Source organism: Sorex araneus, chromosome 8, assembly GCF_027595985.1.
Source record: "Sorex araneus isolate mSorAra2 chromosome 8, mSorAra2.pri, whole genome shotgun sequence".
Taxonomy (NCBI): domain Eukaryota; kingdom Metazoa; phylum Chordata; class Mammalia; order Eulipotyphla; family Soricidae; genus Sorex; species Sorex araneus.
This window is the reverse complement of record NC_073309.1, coordinates 46,259,012-46,279,315: the sequence shown is the minus strand read 5'-3', so window position 1 is coordinate 46,279,315 and position 20,304 is coordinate 46,259,012. Positions and strand designations below refer to the sequence as shown.

The 20,304-nt window shown below is 57.6% G+C and overlaps 3 protein-coding genes across 8 annotated transcripts; 1 reads left to right on the top strand and 2 right to left on the bottom strand.

Annotated features, from left to right (window-relative positions):
• Nucleotides 1-211: 211 nt before the first annotated feature.
• Nucleotides 212-8,706, bottom strand: TMEM145 (transmembrane protein 145). Of its 3 annotated transcripts, none has more exons than XM_055146522.1 (15): nucleotides 8,483-8,700; nucleotides 7,806-7,880; nucleotides 7,643-7,720; nucleotides 7,478-7,564; nucleotides 7,243-7,344; nucleotides 7,066-7,150; nucleotides 6,893-6,964; nucleotides 6,710-6,778; nucleotides 6,302-6,382; nucleotides 6,135-6,213; nucleotides 5,942-6,035; nucleotides 4,725-4,897; nucleotides 3,751-3,871; nucleotides 1,569-1,772; nucleotides 212-564 (listed from the first exon to the last, which is right to left on the bottom strand). In XM_055146522.1, the coding sequence occupies exons 1-15, from the start codon at nucleotides 8,600-8,602 to the stop codon at nucleotides 484-486; spliced, it is 1,521 nt and encodes a 506-aa protein (XP_055002497.1). In that variant the 5' UTR covers nucleotides 8,603-8,700; the 3' UTR covers nucleotides 212-483. The 3 variants fall into 3 exon arrangements, with proteins under 3 accessions (XP_055002497.1, XP_055002496.1, XP_055002495.1); XM_055146521.1 differs by having other exon boundaries at nucleotides 212-1,038; nucleotides 8,483-8,695; XM_055146520.1 differs by lacking the exon at nucleotides 212-564 and having other exon boundaries at nucleotides 1,045-1,772; nucleotides 8,483-8,706.
• Nucleotides 8,707-11,026: 2,320 nt separating this feature from the next.
• PRR19 (proline rich 19) lies at nucleotides 11,027-12,825 on the bottom strand. The gene is made up of 3 exons (XM_004620694.2): nucleotides 12,711-12,825; nucleotides 11,578-12,202; nucleotides 11,027-11,496 (listed from the first exon to the last, which is right to left on the bottom strand). The coding sequence occupies exons 2-3, from the start codon at nucleotides 12,194-12,196 to the stop codon at nucleotides 11,027-11,029; spliced, it is 1,089 nt and encodes a 362-aa protein (XP_004620751.2). The 5' UTR covers nucleotides 12,197-12,202; nucleotides 12,711-12,825.
• A 3,571-nt stretch (nucleotides 12,826-16,396) lies between these two features.
• Nucleotides 16,397-19,672, top strand: PAFAH1B3 (platelet activating factor acetylhydrolase 1b catalytic subunit 3). 4 transcript variants are annotated; one of them, XM_055145726.1, is made up of 6 exons: nucleotides 16,397-16,511; nucleotides 16,766-16,867; nucleotides 17,062-17,151; nucleotides 17,901-18,017; nucleotides 18,092-18,214; nucleotides 19,356-19,672. In XM_055145726.1, exons 2-6 carry the CDS (start codon nucleotides 16,790-16,792, stop codon nucleotides 19,635-19,637), a joined length of 690 nt encoding a protein of 229 aa, XP_055001701.1. In that variant the 5' UTR covers nucleotides 16,397-16,511; nucleotides 16,766-16,789; the 3' UTR covers nucleotides 19,638-19,672. The 4 variants fall into 4 exon arrangements, with proteins under 4 accessions (XP_055001701.1, XP_055001699.1, XP_055001702.1 ...); XM_055145724.1 differs by having other exon boundaries at nucleotides 16,417-16,575; XM_055145727.1 differs by having other exon boundaries at nucleotides 16,427-16,575; nucleotides 16,774-16,867.
• Nucleotides 19,673-20,304: the final 632 nt, after the last annotated feature.

The window sequence follows — 20,304 nt, the reverse complement described above, 5'->3', positions numbered from 1 at the left end:
AAAAGCAAAAGGATCGGTGCAAAAAGAGGCTGGGGCGGTCTAACTCCAGCCCTCAGGGCCCGCAGATTCTGGATCCATTAAAGGTAGGTTATGCAGGTCCCTCCTCAGATGCCATTTCACAGATGAACTGTGTCACACTGAGATCCGGTACCTGGGATGACCCTCGCTCAGACCCACTCTGAGCACCCCCAAGATGTACAAAAAGGCTGTCTTATAGTGAAAAACTCAACGAGTCCTCTTTATTTTGGCCAGAACGGGAATAAAAGTCTTTCTGCCGGGAACCCAAGGGCGGGCCCAGGCCTGGAGATAGGGGTGGACAGCACGGGTCCGAGATCACAGCAATCCCCGGGAAGTGAGGGTTCAGAGCAGAGACCAGCTTCCCGATACGTCAGTCCCAGGAGCAGTGGCTCGGGTTCGTGGCGTCCTGGAGGGTCGCGGGCAAGATCCGGACGATCGTCACTGGTGTTCCGGGGTCCCGCGGGGTCAGAGGTCTCGGAGGGGGCCAGGGGGCCGGAGGTCACGGAACAGCGGGAGACCAGATTCCGGCGCCGTTCGGGGCAGGGGCTGAGGGAGGGGACGGGGATAGCGGCTCCCGCTGGACCGTTTGGCACAGAGGCGGGGGTGGGGGAGGGGGAGGGGGACACTACGCACCCCGACCTGGGCGCACACGGGATGGGGTGGGTCGGGAGGGCCTGGGGTGGCCGAGCCCTGGGGCCGGGATAGAGCGGGGATCCGGAGCCCCGCCGGGGCCCGGCGCGCGGCCCTTGGGCCAGGGGTGGACAGGGGTGCTCAGACCGGGGGTGCGGTGCCCCCGGCCGTGTGCATGCTGAAGTATTCGGTGAAGCCGGTGTGCGGCGCCGCTGTCTGGGGTACGAGCGGCTGGTAGGGTGGCGTCGGGCCGTCCCAGCCCCGGTCGGCCGCCTTGGGGTGCCGAGCGGAAAGGGGCGGAGAGGCCGCGCCCGGCTCGGCCGTGGTCACCACGCGGCCCCTCGGGGCCACCGCCGCCGCCACCGCCGTCTCCTCCACCTGCTTCCCGGCCTGGGATGGGGGGTCAGGGTCAGAGGCCGTCCAGGACCCACGGGACGGGGGGGTGGGGGGAGCAGATGCGACCCCGAAAGCCCTTCCCCCTCCCCCCGGACACCCCCCAAAAAAAATCCACACCCGGACCGTGGGCACCCGCGGGGTCAGTCGGGGAAGGGGCGGGTGAGCGGGCGCCTGGGCAGCGGCGCCAGGTACTCTAGGGGCGGTGTTGGGTCGCGCCGGGCGAACTCGGGCGGCGGCGGCGGCGGCCGGGGAGGAGGGGGCGAGCCGCGAAAGGCTGGCGGCGGGGGCACCGCGCGGGGCGTCGGCGGGGGCGTGCGCAGCAGCGCCAGGACCCAGTCGGGCAGGGTGGGCGCGGGCGCCAGGGGACGGTCGGGGCGCGGCATGGGGATGCGGGGCGTGCGGAAGGCGGGGGGTGGGCTCGGGCGCCTGGGAGCGGTGGGGGGCGGCGGCGGGGCCGGGAGCGGGGTCAGGTACTCCAAGGGCGGCGCCAGCAGCTCCTCGGGCGCCGGGGGCGCGGGGCTTACGGAGGCGGGCGGGGGGATGGAGAAGAGCTCCGTGAAGTTGGGCACCGAGTCGCTGATGAACGTCACGTTCCCGTAGACGTGCTGCGGGAAGGCCTTGTCCGCCGACTGGCTCCCCCCCGGGCCCGGGGCCCCGGCCGAGGCGATCTGAGACGTGCGCACGTGGTACGGGAAGTTCTTGTTGGCCGCCGACGGACGCGTCATGATCTGGGGCGGAGGGGCGAGGGACCAGGTGCAGGTTGTCTCCACCTGAGGCTGAGGCGCGCCTTCACGTGACACCCCCATGCGTTCTTCAACTGGGTTGCACCCCTTCAATAGGGTTTGGCATCTACCCTGGGCTCTGCCCTTTGCCTCCACCGCTCCTGGTTCTGCCATGCACCCTCCTGGGATTTGCCCTGGCATCACTCGCTGTTTTAGGCTTCAGTGCCCGAGTTAGCGGGTCTGATAGCTGTAGGGCATATGAAGCCATCTAAATCATCATAAACTATATGTTTTGTGTCCTTAGTCCTGCTAGCCACCTTTAAGGGCTCACCAGCTCCATGTAGCTAGGGAGTGTCTAAACTGACCAGTGCACATTAAAGCATCTATTCATTAGCCCAGGATGCTCCATCGCACCGTGAGACTCTAGAATGTCAGCTCCTCCAGGCACTATTTGACTGGTGAGACAATAATTCTTCTTTCCCACACAGAAGTGTATCCCCTTATTTCTTCAGCAGAGTTTTCAGTTCCTCCTAGACCATAATACTGGAGGAAGATGGGAATCGCCCCCTAATTACTTGGTGAGTCATGAGGGCAGGGATGGAGTATGATTCTAGTAGGACACCCCACATGCCCATCTGATGAGGTGCTGAATAAATGAATAAGGACCACTGAGTGATGCCAGCGAGGGGGAGGTGTGCTGAGCTAAAGGGAGCACTTTTAGGACAGAAACTGATGGAGGGAAATGGAGTGGAAATGGCCCTTGCATCGGGCTTCTGGGAGCCAGCACCCTGAGAGTGGGAACTGGGGCTTGTTGATCCCCCCACCACCACCACCACCACTACAGAAGGCGGCTGTGGAACGTTGTGTGGAGAAGAGCGGGTAGAAATGAAAACAGCTGGTGCAGAGCCTGGCCCCCAGCTGGGCTCTGGGTGCCTCTCCCCTTCCCACTTCCTGGAGCTCTGGAACACACTGTCCTGAGAACAGGAGACTGTGCCTGAGTCAGACTCTCGGGTAGCAGAAGATGGGGACCTCCCCCTGATTTCCTGTACATGGTAGGTGTCTGAACTCAGGAGTGGGGCCTTCAGGGATCCCTTTTCCCATCGGGCAAGCCATGTGGTGTGCTGGAGGGCTGGCCTCAAAGGGCCTATCCTGCCACTGAAGACTATGAAATCCTGGCAAGTCCTCCTCTCTTGCGACCATTATCCACCCTGTCCCTAAACCAGAGGGCAGCAATAAATGTTCCTGGGCGCTGGCTCTGAGCATAAAATGGGTTCAAGATTACACCTGCCAAATGATGCATGTATGAGTGGATAAATGAGTGCATAGATGGAAACAGAAGAACTGTCATCTGGGGCAAGGGAGATGGCTCAGAGGAAAGGGCTGAAACATGCGTGGGAGACCACGTTCAATACCCAGCACCACATGGTCTGCCAAGTGCTTCTAGGTGTGACCCATCCCCAACCAAGAAAGAACTGTCACCCACAGGCCAAATAAAATCAAAAATAGGGAAAAGAACAGGTTTTGGTGCTGCTTCTCCACAGGCCACTCGTTTGTGGGTCCCCAGGAAGCCCAGCTTGTCCCACCCCTCTGCTTCTTCCCCAACAGTGGCCTGAGAGGGGCTGGCAGAGAAGAATTGGGGTGAGGGTGGAGTAGAAAGGACAAGGGACCTGGGGAAGGTAGAATGCAGAAGGGAAATGTGACATCTGGGACACAGGAATGGGAAAGGGGGTGGAAAAAAAGAGGGCCGGGTTGGGAAGAGGCTGGGACACAGGTGAGAGGGAGAAGAGAGCAGCCAAGTGGCGAATGGGGAGCCAGCAGGCTTACAAAGGTTTCCAGTGAGTGTCTGCTGAACCGATGACAGAAGGAATGGAATGAAGGATGGGGTCGGTGGCTCCAGACGAATGAGAGGCCCAGCAGATCAGGCTGGCAGCCTCAGCCTTCTCCACGCACCAGTATCCCACCCCTAGCCGATGCCCAGCCTCACCAGGAACACGCCGTGGGCATACAGGTGGATCCCCAGCTGGATACCGTTGACAATCTTCTCCCGGGCCCACTTGGGGATCCCAAAGTTCGCGATCAGGGCCATGATGGGAACTGCAAAGAACCTGAAGGGAGGGTCCTGGGTCAGCCGACTCACTGAGAGACATAACCCCCACCCCCACCCAGCATGGCCGGACATCTCTGCCAGGAGGGTGGCCAGTAGGAGGAAGCTGCTGTGACCTTCAGAAGCCAGCGTTTCAAGGCGGGGCAGGAGTCCCACTGGACTGGGAAGTTCTTGGGCCCAGAAACGAGGCTGAACTCAGTTCCACCCTACCCCAAATCTTGGCACCTGACTGCCAGGATGTCTGATGAGTGAATTAACGTGGGAATCACAGCTAAGGGCTTAGGTCAACCTAGCCCCATCTCTAGGCACTTTGCACTGGGGAACTCCTTTCTCTCAGAGACAGTGAGGCACGAACCACTTCCAGTCCCATTACACAGGGGAGCACACTGAAGCAGAGATGTTTCCTAACATAGTGAGGTCACCCAGTTTCCAAGCTTAGAAGTGGGATTTGCACCCACTATACAGCCTGGCTTAAATGCATGTGAGCAAAGTGGAGCTTTCCCTACGAGAAACAGTGGTCGCTGTTAACAGTCCTGTTTACTTAACAAGTACCAGGGCGAGACATGAACCTTCACCTGCTGCCCTCGGCAGGTTCCAGAGGACCCTCTGCAGGAAATACTCTTGCTAGCCGTATTTCTGGGAAAGCCACCCCACACACACGCTTTTATTTTGAATTTTTCCATCACTGTCAGAGTCTGGAGCCAGCTGTGTGACTGGAAAGCCCATCTGCCTCCTGAGGGTCTGCCTGCTACCCAGAGGCAGGGACAGGTGTGTGTGTGTGTCTGTGTGTGTGTGTGTCTGTATGTGTGTGTCTGTGTCTGTGTGTCTATGTGTGTGAACCCAGGACATCTCACCAGAGTGTGTAGGCAGCAAAGAAGGGCACGTAAAAGGGTTGCTTCTCCGGGAAGTGGCGCAGGGAGACAAGCACCGCATAGCAGAACCATACATATGCTGCCACCTGCAGCCCGATAAGCCCATAGCCTGCCGGTGACTCGTACGTGTACAGCACTTGGCCTGGGTCGAAGAACTGAACAGAGGGGAGACTGAATCAGGTGGAAGAAGAGCTGAAAGAGAATGTATCTCTTTCTCTTTCTCAGACCCACTGGCTTCCACCCCACCCAGGACCCCGCCTCCAGCCACAGGTACTTTGTCAGAACAGATGCAGGGATAGAGACAGAAGTAAACGGGAAGGAAGAGGGTGAGAGACAGGATGGGGACAGGCTGGAGCAACAGTACAGCTGTTAGGGTGCTTGCCTTGCACATGGCCGACCAAGTTTTGATCTCTGGCACCCCACATGGTTCCCAAGCCCACTAGGAGTGATCCCTGAGCTCAGAGCCAGGAGTCAGCCCTGAGGACCACAGGGTTGACCCAAAATATAACAAATAAAGTCAGGAGGGGTGGAGCAATAGCACAGCAGTTAGGGCGTTTGCCTTGCATACGGTCGACTCTGGTTCAATTCCCAGGATCCCATATGGTCCCCTGAGTACCGCCAAAATTCCTGAGTGCAGAGCCAGGAGTAACTCCAGTGCATTGCTCGGTGTGACCCAAAAAGCAAAAAAAAAAAAAAAAAAAAAAAAAAAGATAAAATGGGGACAGAGTGCTCCCATTACCCTCAGTCCTGAATAGATGGGGGGGCTCTAAATCCAGCCTTGGGTGTTTCCATCTGTATCAACAAAATGAGATGGGTTTTATCTCCCCACTTTCATGAGGGGAAACTGAGGCTGTGGTCAGCTTTCGGATGAAGTCACACCCACAGACTGAGACCTCAGGAAAAGTAAGCAAGACCCTCCTAAGGTCTCAGCAGAGACAGGCCCCGATGGAGGGCAGTCAGCTAGGAGCGCTGAGGGTGCAACTCTTGAACCTCCCCATCATAATGACAGGAGCACATATGTGACAGACAGTGAGAGACAGAGGAAGGAGATGGGGGAGAGAGGGGAGGAAGATACTTGGACAGATGGGGAGGCAGAAAGGTTGGGTGGGAGAGCCTGCAGGATCACTGGGTACGGGAGGCCCTCCAACATGAGAACTGGGGGATGGTGGGCAGGGCCCCCCAGCAGCACCCAGACTCACCTCAGCCTCATAGATGAGCAGGACCACATGGGTGAGGGTGTACAAGGTCATGTAGACGGAGAGCTTCACCGAGCCTGAGTGGCTTATGCGGCCCCTGGCACCGGCCATGGGGGGAGACAGCAGGGTTGGGGGCCATCAGGGGGGAGGGGAGCCACCACATACCCGCCCCCAGACTCCCTCCCAGCCCGGGCACCGTGTCACCGTGAATCCCTTCCCCAGAAGGATGAGCATCAGCAGGAAGATGAGGAAGCTGGAGGAGAAGAGCAGCTTGGCTGCGGGGTGGGGAGATGCCGCTCAGACCAGCTCGGCACCCCCCCCCCCGCTCAGTGTCCCCCACACCCACCCTGCACCCCTTCTCACCCAGGATCTGCAGGCTCTTGTTGCCAATGCCATCGGTGGCATACTGCCCCCAGTAGATGCAGAAAAACAGGAGGCTCAGAACTGAGGGCAAGGAAGAAAGGGAAGGGAAGAAGCCAGCTTTGGGCCATCTCTGTTCTTCAGCTAATATCCAGCAGCCAGTTCCCTCCTCTCGCTGTCAGGATCTACACCCCTCTTCTCCCCGCCCTGCTTCGTCAGGGTTCTGGGGTCCAACTTCATCCAGCCTCCCCTCTCAGACTCAGGGGTCCAGCTCCCAGCCTCCTCCTTCAGTCCCAGGAGTCCAGCCCCTAGCCTCTTCCCTCAGACCCAGGGTTCAGCCTCAGTCTCCTCTCACAGACCCAGAAGCCTAGGACCCTGGTCTCCTATGAGAATAACCGGAGCTCTCCTCACCTTCCACTCCAGCCGCGGCCATGAACATTTTGTAAGTGGTATGAAGCAGCTGCCGGCCTTTGAGCAAATCTAGACGGGAAGCAGGATGGGTGGCCAGGGACCAGGAAAAGCGGCTCCCCGTGCCCCACCTCCCACCCCTTCAGAGCACCTGTCATCCCCTACCCGACTGGGTGCTGGACTCACATCCAAAGTAGCAGGAGAGGATGAAGATGAGGATGAAGATGAGAAGGAAAGTTACATCAGTCTCCAGGATCCCTGCGAATTTGGGGGAAAGTGAATTCAGGCTGAGTGCCCCTCAGTGGGTCCGTGGCTCTTAGTACCTGCAAAAGCCCCGCCCCTGGCTCCCGCAGACTCACCAAACTCATCGGCCGAGAAGTGCCGCGTCCAGAAGGACTTGCCATTGGTGAGCACCATCTCATATTCCAGCTGCAGTCCATCGCCCTGTGGGCAGTGCGGAGACTTCAGGGTGGGGGGTGGGGCACAGGCAGGTAGGGAGTGGGGGAAAGCTGGGCCGAATAGGCCCAGCTCCTTACCCCACACTTGCTGAGTGCGATGTACCACCACCGCTCCCGCACTGAGCGGAAGCTGCGGCCACTGGAGCAGCTCAGGTAGCGGGTCCCCTCCTTTGACACCACCTGGAGGGAAGCAAGAAGGCTGAGCCTATGTACCCCTACAGGGCCCAGCCTACACCCTTCTGTGCTGCCTGCACTCCCCCCCCCCACCGACACACACACACACACACACACACACACACACACACGCCAATACCTGACAGCCGGACCATGCGTACTGGGTGGTGAGGTTGATGACCTGGTTGTTCTCGGGCCTGATGACGGACTCCTTGGCCAGGCAGTCCTGGGAAGGGCATGCCATGACACACATGCCACCCTGACCCGCGGCATGCCCACCACCCGCCCTGCTCACCGCCCTTACCTTGTCCCCTGCCTTGTACACAGCAGGCCACTGGGACGGGTCATCGAAATACAGGAGAATGTTCTGGCAACACTTGGCCTGCAGGCCCAGAGATTGTGGGATTTGGGGGAGTGCTGGGCACTGGGAAGGGCTGCCAGCCACAGCCTCAGGTGGGGGAGCTCACCTCAGGGTACTGGAAGCGGAAGTCCAGCCGGCCATAGTCCGAGAGGAAGCAGAACCTTGTCAGGAACACCCAGTCCTGGAAGTGGCCCAGGGCCCCCGCATCTAAGTCTTTCCTTGGAGGAAGCTCCCCATTCCAGCCCCCCCCCAACTTTTAGTCCTCGCCCAGGGGCACTCGGTTTCCCAAGAAGCTCAGGTGGCCCTAGTCACCTTCCCCATCCCTTCACCTTGGGGCCATGAATCCTGACAGGGAGCCCCCCCACCAACCCCCCCTCCGCCCCGTCCTCCCTTCACTGCCCAGGGGTCCTGACGAAGCCCCTGGGGCGGGGAAAGATTCCCACTCAGGCCCCCCTGGGTTCTGGGAACTCGGGCTTGCTGCAGAGGTGCTGTCCCTTCAGCACCACGTCGGCGTCCCCACCCCCACCGCAACTCCATTCTCCCCACCGGGCCCCCTCCGCCCCTCTGACCTCAACGTCCCCCCTCCCCCGCTCTCCCGCACCCCACCGCCCCCCTCACGCACGACCCACCCCCCAGATCCCATCGCCCCCGGCCCCATCCCTCGGGGCTCCTGGGGTCCGGCGGGGGAGGGGCGCCAGGGGGCGGGGCGGCACCCCCTGCCCCGCGCTCGCCCTCGTCCCACGGGGGCTCGACGGGCGGCTGCGGAGGGCCCGGCGCGCTCACCTCCTTGGAGCTGAGGTTGCCGCGCACGTACTTGGCCCGGGCGCTGGGGGGCAGTGGCAGCAGCAGGAGCAGCAAAGGCGGCAGCAGGCGGCGCAGAGCGGGCGCGCGCGGGGGCTCCATTGGGCCCGCTCCGGCCCCGGCTGCGCTCGGGCTCCCGCTCCGGCCCGGCGACGGCGGCGAGAGCGCGCGGGCCGGTCGGCGCGCGCCCCCGATTAAAGGGGCCGCCGGGCGCCGCACACCCCGCCCCTTCTGCAGGGAAGGCCCCCACCTGGCCCCTTCCCAGGCCCGCGGGCGGGGATGCCCGGCTCCGGTCCTCGCCGCCCCGCCCCAATCCTCCCCTCTGGGAGTCTCACCGATACCTCCCGCTCCCCGTGTCCTAAACTGAACTCCCCCAAGGCGGGCCTCGAGACAGCCCGGCTGCCCACAACTCTCGGACCCGCGGTCCTTCTGGGGCCCGGCTCGCTCGCAACAGATTCCCCACACTGATCTCTGTCCGTGCCCCACTCTCACCTCATACCCCGCCAGCTCCTGGGCCCTCTACCTGGGTTCAGAATATCTGCACTGCCACTCCCTGTAAGACCCCAGCCAAGGCTGCCCGCCCCCCACCCTCTAGATTCCAGCCATGGTGGTACAAACCTTACAGTTTTCCCATCTGGGCGATGGGAAACGCTTATCCCTTTTTTCTTTTGTTTTGGCTTAGTTTTGGGGGCACACCTAACTGTGCTCAGGGCTTACTCCTTGCTCCATACTCAGGGATCACTCCTGGCAATGCTCCAGGGATCATAGTAGTGCTGGGAATCAAACCTGGGCTGGCTGTGGGCAAGCCAATGTCCTATCCTCTGTCCTCTCGAGCCCTAAACTTGACCCAGTCCGGCACATCTGGTGCCCAGCCATTCCATGTACAGCTGGGAGCAACCAAGGCTTTACCCTCAAGTGCTCAGTGGTGGTTCAGGTCCCGTGGTGCCAGGCAGGAACTATGGGGCCTTCCACATGCAAGGCACAACATCCCACCTTCTTGAGCTCTCTCCCTCTCTGATTTCAACAAACATTTCTACCTTTATCATTCTTCCCCATCTGCTGCAAAGAACTTAGTACTCCTCAAAACAGAATTCTCGTTTTGTGTGGTTTTTTTTTTTTTTGGGGTGCTAGATGCTCAGGAGTTGGTTCCAGTGGCATTCTAGGGACCGAGCCCTGGGCTCCCATGCACAAAGCCCACCTTCAGCCCTTTGAGTTATCTCCTTCACCTTTCAGAATAGCTTTTTAAATAACTTTTAGGGCCCCACCCTATGGTACTCAGTGTCTACTCCTAACTCACTGCCTCAGGAGTCATCCCTGCAGGGCTGGGGGCCCAGGGCTCCTCAAAGCCAAATATAGGCTCCAGTCCTTTGAACTACCTCTCAGGCCTCAAAATAGATTAAAAAAAAAAAAACACAACTCTCTAAGCCAAGAGACCCAGCAGGAAAGATAAGTGGTTGAAACACTTTCAACAACGCATAGGCTCATGCATGCAAAGGGGGCTGCTACTGGGCGAGAGCCATTGTTGCCAGGAGCGATAGTAGGTCGGCTGCCAGATCCCTTTTTGTTATTTTTTTTTAAAGCAATGCCAGAGCAGCATTAAAAAAAAAAAAGGCAAAGTAATCTGTAACAGTAGGCAACTGATTCAAACATTTCAACTATCTAGTGGGTCAGAGGGGAAAAAAAGTCTTGGTGCCATATTTCAGCCTCATCTGCTGTCCTTGTTGTGTTTCTACATACACTCTGCCCGAGCGCCCTCCAGACCAGGAGGCCCCCAGACAAACAGACGTCACTCTAGGTCAAAGCAGAGCCTAAGAGTCAGGGCCAAATGCCCCACCTACTTATCCTTTTCCAGGCCTGGCCCATGCTGTCCCATGAAACGGCCCTTCCTAGCGTGACCCAAATGTTCCTTTTCATTCCTGGCAAATGTCTGGTAGCTCCTAGTGAATGCAGCCCCCACACTCTCCTCGGCCTTCCTGAGCCCTGCAACTCTCTCCTCATGACAACTTCTGCATCTGGGACTGCCTGTGCTGTCCCAGCACCGGGCGTCTCCTGGGGATGAAGACTCAGTCCCACTCACCAATGCCACCCCCCGCCCCGACACACACACACACCTCTCCCCCTACCCCAGGCAACAGCAGAGCTCAGTGTTGGTAGCTTCAATGAATCTGTCCTTGGAAATCCGAGGTTGCTGCTGGCAAGGTTGCTTGCCTCACTTTGGGCCAAGAGAAAGTTGCTCTGGTTTTCTTTTGATTTTTGGGTCACACCTGGCAATACTTAGAGTTTATACCTGGCTCTGCACTCAGGGATCACTCCTGGCAGGCCCAGGGGACCATATGGGGTGCAAGGGAATTAAACCCAGGTCAACCGTGTACAAGGAAAGCACCCTAGTCACTGTCCTAGCTCTCTGCCTAATAAAGCTATTCTGGCCCTGCTGGCCACGTGCTGAGTCAAGAAGACCATGAAAAAAGGTACTTTATTGAGGTGATGAGAACGTGAGATCCCTGCCTCCAGCCCAGCCTTGTCCCCTCAGTAGAGTCTCATAGGTGGAAAGGACCAGGCTTCTGGGCTGCTCTGGGACACCACCCAGGAGAGGCTGGGCAGCCTGGCTGGAGGGCTGGGGCTCCAGTCCAGAGCAGAGGTGCAGGGCAACAAGGGTGATGGCGGCTGAGGCAGGGACTGTGGACCGATTCCCCATGGGCGAGGAGCAGGTGGTGAGGTGACCAGCCAGATGCTTTTCAGCAGATCAAACGCTGTTGGGGGACCCCAGGCTGCTCCTGATGGTGAAGGCAAGGAGGTCAAGGGCTGTGACCAGGGACCTTTGGGCGGTGCCAGGGACACCCTCTGCGCCGGGGAAGTGCTGGAGGCATGAGGCATGGCAAAAGCGGGTTTCTTTGTCCCCTGTCTCCTCGGGTGCCTCCCCTCCCCTGTGAGGTGCTCCGGGCTGTTGATCCAGACGGGTGTCATCCTTCGTCTCTCCGGGGCCCCCGGCTTGGTCCCTGGCACAGAGGAAAGACACCTAGGAGATAGCTGGGGTAAAGCACCCAGGAAGCTGGAACAGGAAGCAGGAGGATGCTCACCTGGCGAGGGTGGCTGGCCGCTCCGAAGTACCAGGGTCAGGTCGGGCAGACTTCCATGGCACGCTTGCAATGTGCCCACAATGATATCCCTGGCCTCCTGTACCACGTTCCGCCGGGGAAAGGCTGGCGGCAGATTCAGCTGCCACCGCATCTCCTCCAGCAGCTGTCCCACGCTTGGGAGATTCGGGGGACTGGGCGGGCCTGGGCCTGAGCCCCCAGGTGCCTGATTCTCCTTGCCCCTCGAAAATGGGGTTGTTTCCTGGGCCCTGTCTGGGCTTGGAGAGGGCCTGGTGGGGGGTGTGGGGGTGCCTGGTTCCAGGGAGCCACTGCTAAGCAGCCGGGCCACGTCCAGGGATTTCACCTCATGGTTAAAGAGACCCCGGTGCTCCCGACTCAGCCGGCCCTGGGTGATAACCACGAGCCTGGAGGCAGCAGAGGCCCCTGGGTCCCAAAGGGCCCGAGGCAGATCCCGACTGGTCCCAGGAGGATCCTGACGGGCCAGTGACCGACGGCTCCCCACGAGGGCCTCATTCCGCTCTCGCCGGGTCTTCCGACGGCGAACACGACCAGGCTTTTCAGGTACCTGGAGGGGCTGGGGGGCTGGTCCCCGTGGGTCCATAGGGTCCTGGAAGATACAGACAGTAGGGTCATCAGTATGCAGAGAAATGAGAGTCCCTAAAAGTGAACAGATGGTTCCAGGTGAGGTGAAGCACAAGTCAAGAGAAATGGGAGTGTGCAGAGTCCAAGGCCTTCATGGTGAATGGGGAGATGTGCCAGAGGATAAAGAGTTCCAGAAAACAGACACTTAAGGAACAGTTGAAAGACTGATGGTTGTGGTGGTAGTGGTGGTGGTGGTGCGGTGCTGGGAAAGGCAGGGAAGGAATCACAAGCGCGAAGCTGATCCGGAGAACCAGATGGGCATTTTGCACAGAGGTAGAGCAGCTAGGGGTAAGAGCACGCGGAAAACAGGGTGAGGTGAGAGCAAGAAAGGCCAGGAGAGAGACGGAAATACCTGAGGTGGGTGTGAGGCCTGGTTATGGGGGAGGGGCCGAGAGGAAAGCAGGAGGGGGCGCGGTTGAGGTAGGGAATCGGGGTACGGTTGGTGGGGGCAGGGCGGGGGAAAGGCACCTCACCTTCTCTGGTCCCAACGAACCCCGTCTCACCACGTGGCTATGGGGCGCAGGGACTTCTCTGCGGTGACCCCAACTCACGACGCGCCAAAGGTACTTCTGGGTTTCTCAGGGCCGGCACCGCGCATGCGCGTGGTGCTGCCATGCGCGCTAGCCTCTCCCTTCCTAGAGGCACGAGGCTCGTTGTGCCGGTTATAGCCCCGCCCACTAATGACGCGCTTTCAGGAACTTCTCTCATTCGTCTGTAGGCACCTCCCAGCCACCAATTGGCTGGCTAGATCTCTAAGACCCACCTCCTTCCCGACTGCCCATTGGATTAGGTCTCTTTTGGCGCACTTTGTCTCGCCCTCGGATGAGGCGAGGCACCTGAGAGAGGCGTCTTCTGTCCAGGTCCCTAGGCAGTCAGAGATGCCATCTCTGGAGAATTTGTCCAATGTCATTCTGAGTGTTAGGCTCTGGAGTAAATGGTACTTTTGAGGGCTGGAGCGATAGCACAGCAGGTAGGGCATTTGCCTTGTACGCGGCCAACCCGGGTTCTTATCCCAGCATCCCATATGGTCCCCTGAGCACCGCCAGGGGTAATTCCTGCATGAAGAGCCAGGAGTAACCCCTGTGCATCGCCGGGTGTGACCCAAAAACCAATAAATAAATAAATAAATAAATAAATGGTACTTTTGAACTGTAAGTCATCCTGTTGCTCATCGATTTGTTCGAGCGGGCACCAGTAACGTCTCATTGTGAGACTTATTTGTTACTGTTTTTGGCATATCCAATACGCCACGGGTAGCTTGCCAGGCTCTGCCGTGCGGCACGATACTCTAGGTAGCTTGCCAGGCTCTCCGAGGGGGGCAGAGGAATTGAACACAGGTCGGCCACGTGAAAGGCGAATGCCCTACCGCTGTGCTATTGCTCCAGCCCTTGAACTGTGTGATCTTGCAAAAAGGGTTACTGTTCAAGGCGTCAGTTTCTTAGCTGTAAAAAGGGTTTGGTTGGCTGGCGAGAAAGATAATACATCGAAGAAGGTGCTTGTCTTGCACATGGCTGACGTGCTGAGTGTGGCCTAAACACACACACATACACACACACACACACACACACATACACACACACATATGATAACGGTACTACCTTAACACACTTGCTCTCTGAGCCGGTGCGTCTAACTTGAAACAGCATCTGGTGAGAAAATAGCTCCAAGCTTTCTCACTAAATAATGCTTCAGGAATTGCTTCTCTACCTTTGTGTGTGTTTGTGTATCTGCAGGGTATTGACACCCAGAGCCAGAGTGTGGGTGTTTTGTTTTATTCTTTTTGCCACATCTGGCAGTGCTCAGGGCTTACTTCTGACTCTGCGTTCAGGGATTGAGCCCAGGTCATCTGTCTGCAAGGAAAGCGTCCTACACGCTGTACTACCTCTTTAGTCCTCAGAGCCAGTGTCTGATATTTTTGCTCTGGATCACTGAACTGCATTCCCAGCAATCCCTCAGACTTTAGAATCAAGCCCTGAAAGGATATTCCCTTTCAGGGAATATAGCTTTATTCCATATAGTTTATGTCCCAATAAGCTATATTATCTATGTAACAGTTCATTCCCAATCCTTATGATCCTTTCAAGTCTAGCTCAGCTACTCCATCTAGAAAACCCCTCAAAAGAGTTCTACTCCCTCACCCCAGCTACATCCCCAGCCCTTAAAATCCCTGAAATTTCTTCTGTCCTTCCTTCCCTCCCTTCCATCCTTCATTTCTTTCTTTCTCTCCTTTTTTTGGGGGGTGCACACCCAGCAGTGCTCAGGGTTTGCTCTTGGCTTCATGCTCACAGATCACTCCTGGCAGTCTTGAGGAGCCATATGGGGCACCAGTGATCAAACCCAGGTCAGGCACATGCAAATCAAACACCTTACCTGCTGTACTATCTCTCTGGCCCCTCTAATCACAACCTTGACCCCCCCACACCATCTGTCTGTATCAGTGTCCCCCAACACTCTGAGACAAGGCCAGAGTCTGACCCATCCATTTCACATTTGTTCAGCAAGTACTTATGAGATGCCAGAATACTTGATTCTGTGAGGCAGACCCTGTTCCAGACAAGCAGGTTGAGGCAGAACTTAAACATAAAAAAAAGACTCTTGGCTCCACAGGTTCCCCACTATCTGAAAATAGAATTCCAACGAAAACTTTCATAAGCCAGAGTGGTATAAAGCAAAGAAACAATTACCACTAATTCAGAAGGGCAAAAAACTTTTTTATAGGAGGTCACAGTTGGCAGTGGTGGGGGTGGGGGGTGGTGGTGGCATTTGGTACCAGGGATCAGACTCAACCTAACATATGCAAGGCATGTGCTCCACCACTTGTGTTATCTCCTGGGCTCCTGGAAAGATTTTGAGTGTGCCCAGACCCCCAAAAAATAACCTACTAAATCATGCCAAATAACACATAAAACCTAAAATAACGCTAGCATAAGGTAAAAGCAGACATGCTATGCTAAATGCACAGCCTGTGTAAAGCCATTCCCTGGGCAGGAACTTGGCAGTGCCATTCTTTTGCAGCTCAGAGTGCAGACTGCCTTTGTAAAAGCTCTTGCAAAAACAAAACCCAAATGCTATTTTTGCTTTCTTTTCCTCTTTGAATTTCCTTCCATCCCATCCCTCCTTTCTTCTGCGGGGACAGGAGAGCTACACCTAGTGATGCACAGAGTTACTTCAGGCTCTATGCTCCAGGGTCACTCCAGAGACCATTCTGTGCAGGGGACTGAACTGGGGTGGGGGTTTCCTGCATGCAAAGCACGCACTTGGCCTACTCAACTCTTCTTTTTGGCCCCTCTGGATTTCTTCTGGTTAGAGAAAACAGGCACCAATGTCGGTCTTTTGTCAAAGAGAAGAGGTGTAACCCAAACTTCCGGAAAACATTAGATACCTGCATCTCAGTATCAACCTTCCTAGAAGGAATGGGTAGTTAGGCTCGTCCTATCTGGAACTGGAACAAAGCTCTAGGAATAGATCAGGCCTTCGGTGGCTGCGGAAGTGGGACCTGGCCTCAAGAACAGAGATATCTGGGAAGACCTGAAGTCAGAAATTAATTTGTGTCGGGGAGAGGTGACCTTAAAAAGCCTTGGCTGTGGGTCTGGATTTCAGGGTCCAGACCCGCCCAACTGAAATTGCAGGTAGCCACCAGACGCCTCAGGGAGGGGAGCAGAGGCCACAAAGCTGCAAGATGAGCTGCCCTGGAGGGGCGCCAGGCAGGACCTGCACCTCACTTCGCAGCGTCTCTAATTTCCATTCTCTTTCTGCATTTCTCGACCTCCTCGCCGGCAGGGCCCTGGAGGTTTGAAAGGCAAAGCTAGGCGGTTTCCATTGTGTAGCATTACTTGCTGGCGAAGCCCGCGTGCACGTGGGCTCGCGACAATCCGGGGTGCGTCGGTGGGGGGGGCCCGCCTACCCGACCTGGCCCCCCTCTTTTTCTCCTCCCCGCCACGCGGGCGAAGGTGGGAACGTCCCCTTCTAACCAGGTGTGTACGAGTCACCCCCCTCCTCCGGGCTCCCGAAATGGACTCGTCCACTCTCCCCGCTCCCCCGCCACGTGAATGGGACGCCCCGTGGTGTGGGGCGCCCCGCGGCCAATGGTTTCTTTCCCCCTGGAAGAGCGCGCGACTGCCCTGCCCACTGCCCGCCGCGCAGGTAGCGCGCCCCGCCCCGTGACGCCGGTGGGCGGTTCCGCTCCCGCTCTCCCCCCCCCCACGGGTGCGGATGGTCTCGCCTCCCCGCACCCCACGGCCCCGGGTGCGTTCGCCGCCGCCCCCACACCCCGAGTGAGTGGTCCGGGAAGGACGCGCCGGACGAGGCCACATCGCGGCCAGCGTGGGGAAAGCCAAGGTTGCCCGTTCCACCTCCCGTCCCGAGGGGAGGGTTCGGTGTGTGTTGGGGGTGAGGTCGGAGCCCGCATCGGCCCGCGGCCCGGGCTGGAGTGCGGGCGCCGGGACGGTCCATTGTTGCCGGGAGGGGGAGGGGCGGGCGTGGCAGAGCTTCCCCTTGGGGGACAGTCGCGACGGAATTGCTCGCTCAGCCTTGCAGGAGCCGCGCCGCCGAGATGAGCGGGGACGAGAACCCGGCCAGCAAGCCCACGCCGGTGCAGGACGTGCAGGGCGATGGGCGCTGGATGTCCCTGGTGAGCGACCCTGCTCGCGGAGCCCGGGAACCGGGGGGTTGGGGCACAGGGACTCCGGAGAGCCGCTGGTTTGCACCGCTCTCAGGGACGAGCAACTAAGGGCCACTGGGGTGGTGGTGCTGGCTGAGGACACGGGGCGGGCGTGCCCTGGAACGGGTGTGGCCCCTGACGCCTTCTTCTCCACGTCTCCGAAGCACCATCGTTTTGTGGCCGACAGCAAAGATAAGGAACCTGAAGTCGTCTTCATTGGGGATTCCTTGGTCCAGCTAATGCATCAGTGCGAGGTGAGGTCAGGCCTCTCCCGGCCCCCCACCCAGGCGAGACTGGGTTTCCACTGACCACTGGACAGAGCTGAGGCAGGCAGGGCCTGTGGAGTCCTAAATAACCTCAAAAAGCCCCAGGCACTAAGATTTTCAGGGTAAAGGACTGGAAGGAAATGTGTGTGCTCTGATTCATCAGATTAGGGTTTTGTGTAGTGAGACTAAAAGAGGCTTTCCTGCGAGTTTTCCCAAGGTGAGGCTCAGTATTGTGTACTTAATGCAAACCCTGAGGGATTTCTACCAAGCTGCTGTAGCGGTTCCCACTAAGGTCAGCTGTAAGTGCTTTCCACCAAGGCCTGTAGGGTTTTTCTACTAAAGAGGGATTATTCCAGGGGTTGGAGTGAGAGTACAGCGGGGAGGGCATTTGCCTTGCAAGCAACCGACCCGAGTTTGATCCCCAGCATCCCAATAGGGTCCCCGAAGCACCACCAGAAGTAACCTCTGAGCATCACCAGGTGTGGCCTAAAAAGAAAGAAAAGAGTGGTAGCACCCTTCAAAGAGGTTTTGCCCAGTCAGGCCCGCATAGAACGGGGTTTCCGTAAGGGGAGTCTTGCTTCTGTGGGTTTTTGTGGGTTCTGTGGGATCAAAGTAAGATTTGATCATATTAGCATTTGCTAATAACGTCCCCAGTTTTCGGGAAGCTGGGTTCTTCCTGAGTGACATTTGGTCCATGCTTGTCATGACCCTGTTCCCATGCCACCTCTTGCCCACAGATCTGGCGGGAGCTCTTCTCTCCTCTGCACGCACTGAACTTTGGCATTGGCGGTGACAGCACGCAGCATGTGCTGTGGCGACTGGAGAATGGAGAGCTGGAACACATCCGGCCCAAGGTGAACAGGGCTTGGGGTCGGGGGTGGAGAACGGCCCCTTTAGCCTGTGCTCTAACTCCTGCCTCTCTCTGCAGATTGTGGTAGTCTGGGTAGGCACCAACAACCATGGACACACGGCAGAGCAAGTGACTGGCGGCATCAAAGCCATTGTGCACCTGGTGAATCAGCGGCAGCCCCAGGCCCGAGTCGTGGTGCTGGTGAGGCGGGGATGGAGGGCAGGAAAAATGGATTCCAGCAGGCGTTACTGCCGGGGTAGCCATAATTGCGCAACTTGGAACTGAGCTTCTTGTACCCATGCGAGTAGCTGTAGTTCAGGAGTGGCCCAAGTTAGTCCAAGGAACTGCTAAAGATTCTGGGGATGTTTAAAAACTCAAAGCACAGGGGGGAGAGGGGTGGAATGTGGAGATTGCGGTGAGGGTCTTGCTTGCATACAGCAGATTCTAGTTCCATCCCCAGCACCACATATAGTCCCCCAAATACTGATCCCTGAGTAGAGCCAGGCATAGCCCTTGAGCACCATTGGGTGCAATCCAACAACCAAAACCAACCAAACAAAATATCATAGGCCAGGGGCCAGGAGAGTACAGTAGGAGGGGGTTTGCCTTGTATGCGGCAAACCCTGATTCGGTCCATGACATCCTGTATGGTCCCCCCCACCAAGCCCACCACCAGGAGTGATTTCTAAGTACAGAGCCAGGAATAACCCGTGAGCATCATCAGGTGTGGCCCAAATTCAAACAGAAACGATAGGCCAGAGAGGAGGCTGAAAGGGCTGCAGAGCATGCCTGGCTGGCAGGAGATCCTACTTCAATATCCAATATCGCATGGCCCTTTGAGCATCCCCGGGAACAACTCCTAAGTACAGAGCCAGTAGTCATCCCTGAGTACTGCAGGGTGTGGCCACCTAACACAAAACACAAAATCACTCAAAACACGGGACTGAAGCAATAGTACAATGGGTAGTGCACTTGCCTTGCATGTGGCCAACCCAAGTTCAATCAGAGTCGAGAGGCGCACAGCCAGGAGTAAGCCCTAAGCATCACCAGCTGTGGCCTAAAAACAAAACAATCCTCAACACATTTTGCCAAAGTTCCCAGGGTAAACCTGGGCCCCATCACTTCTTTCTGGCTAAGGTCACTGACCCCTGCCTCCATGTTGATGTCTTCATTGTAATAGAGGCTAGTACCCAGGAGGTTCTTCTTGGATGGAACCTTAGACATGGCATTAGGAACCACTCTTCCTGTCCCTGATATATTTTGTAGTGGGCGTCCTTCAGGTGGGGACAGAGGTGGAGATGGAGAATGGGCCTTCACTCAACTGTTGTTTGCCCTTCCTCAGGGCCTGCTTCCACGGGGCCAGCACCCCAACCCGCTCAGGGAGAAAAACCAACGGGTGAACGAGCTGGTCCGGGCAGCACTGTCTGGCTACCCAAGGGCCCACTTCCTGGATGCTGACCCTGGCTTCGTGCACTCAGATGGCACCATCAGCCACCACGACATGTACGATTACCTACATCTGAGCCGCCTGGGTTACACACCTGTCTGCAGGACCCTCCACTCCTTGCTGCTGCGGCTACTGGCCCAGGACCAGGGGGCCCCCTTGGCGGGGCCTACACCCTAAGCATTACTCCATTAAATTCTCAATCTTTGGTCTCACTTCCTTTGTGACCCTCTGGAGATCCTGACCTCAGCCCCAGTCTCTGTGAGGCTGCAGCTGCGTGCCATCGGCATCCTGCAAGCACAGCAGCTCCAAGCCCAGAGCTCACCTTTTGCAGGATCAGGCAGATTTCTATCACTGTCACTGCAATGCCTTGGGTGAGCACTACCCCAAGGGATTGAGGTCAAGAATTCTGGGAATGGGGGCTGGAAATGACAGCCCAATGGGTATGAGGTGCTTGCCTTGCACATGGCCAAACCCAAATTAAACCTACAGTACCCCCGACTGTAACTTTGGGTGTGCTGTTCTTAGTTCCAGTGTCATCGTCTTTTATCTCTTCAGGGGGGCATAAAGGCACAAAAGGCCAAGTGAAGGCTTCATGCAGGTTGGCTCTAATGTACTGCTGGCTCCTGCCACACGGGGGCAGTAGGAGTCATGGGCTATATTGGTGCTCAGGAGACTTGGTCTTCCTGAACTGTGGGGTTCCCCTAAGCTTAGACCTCTCAGGTACAGCTGGAGCTTCAGGGGGTTGCCCTGCTGCACCAACCTCAGGCCTCCCTGACCCAGGCCCCCCTAGGGTCTTGCAAGTGCCACTGGAAGACACCCATGAGTGCAGAGCCAGGGCCAAGAG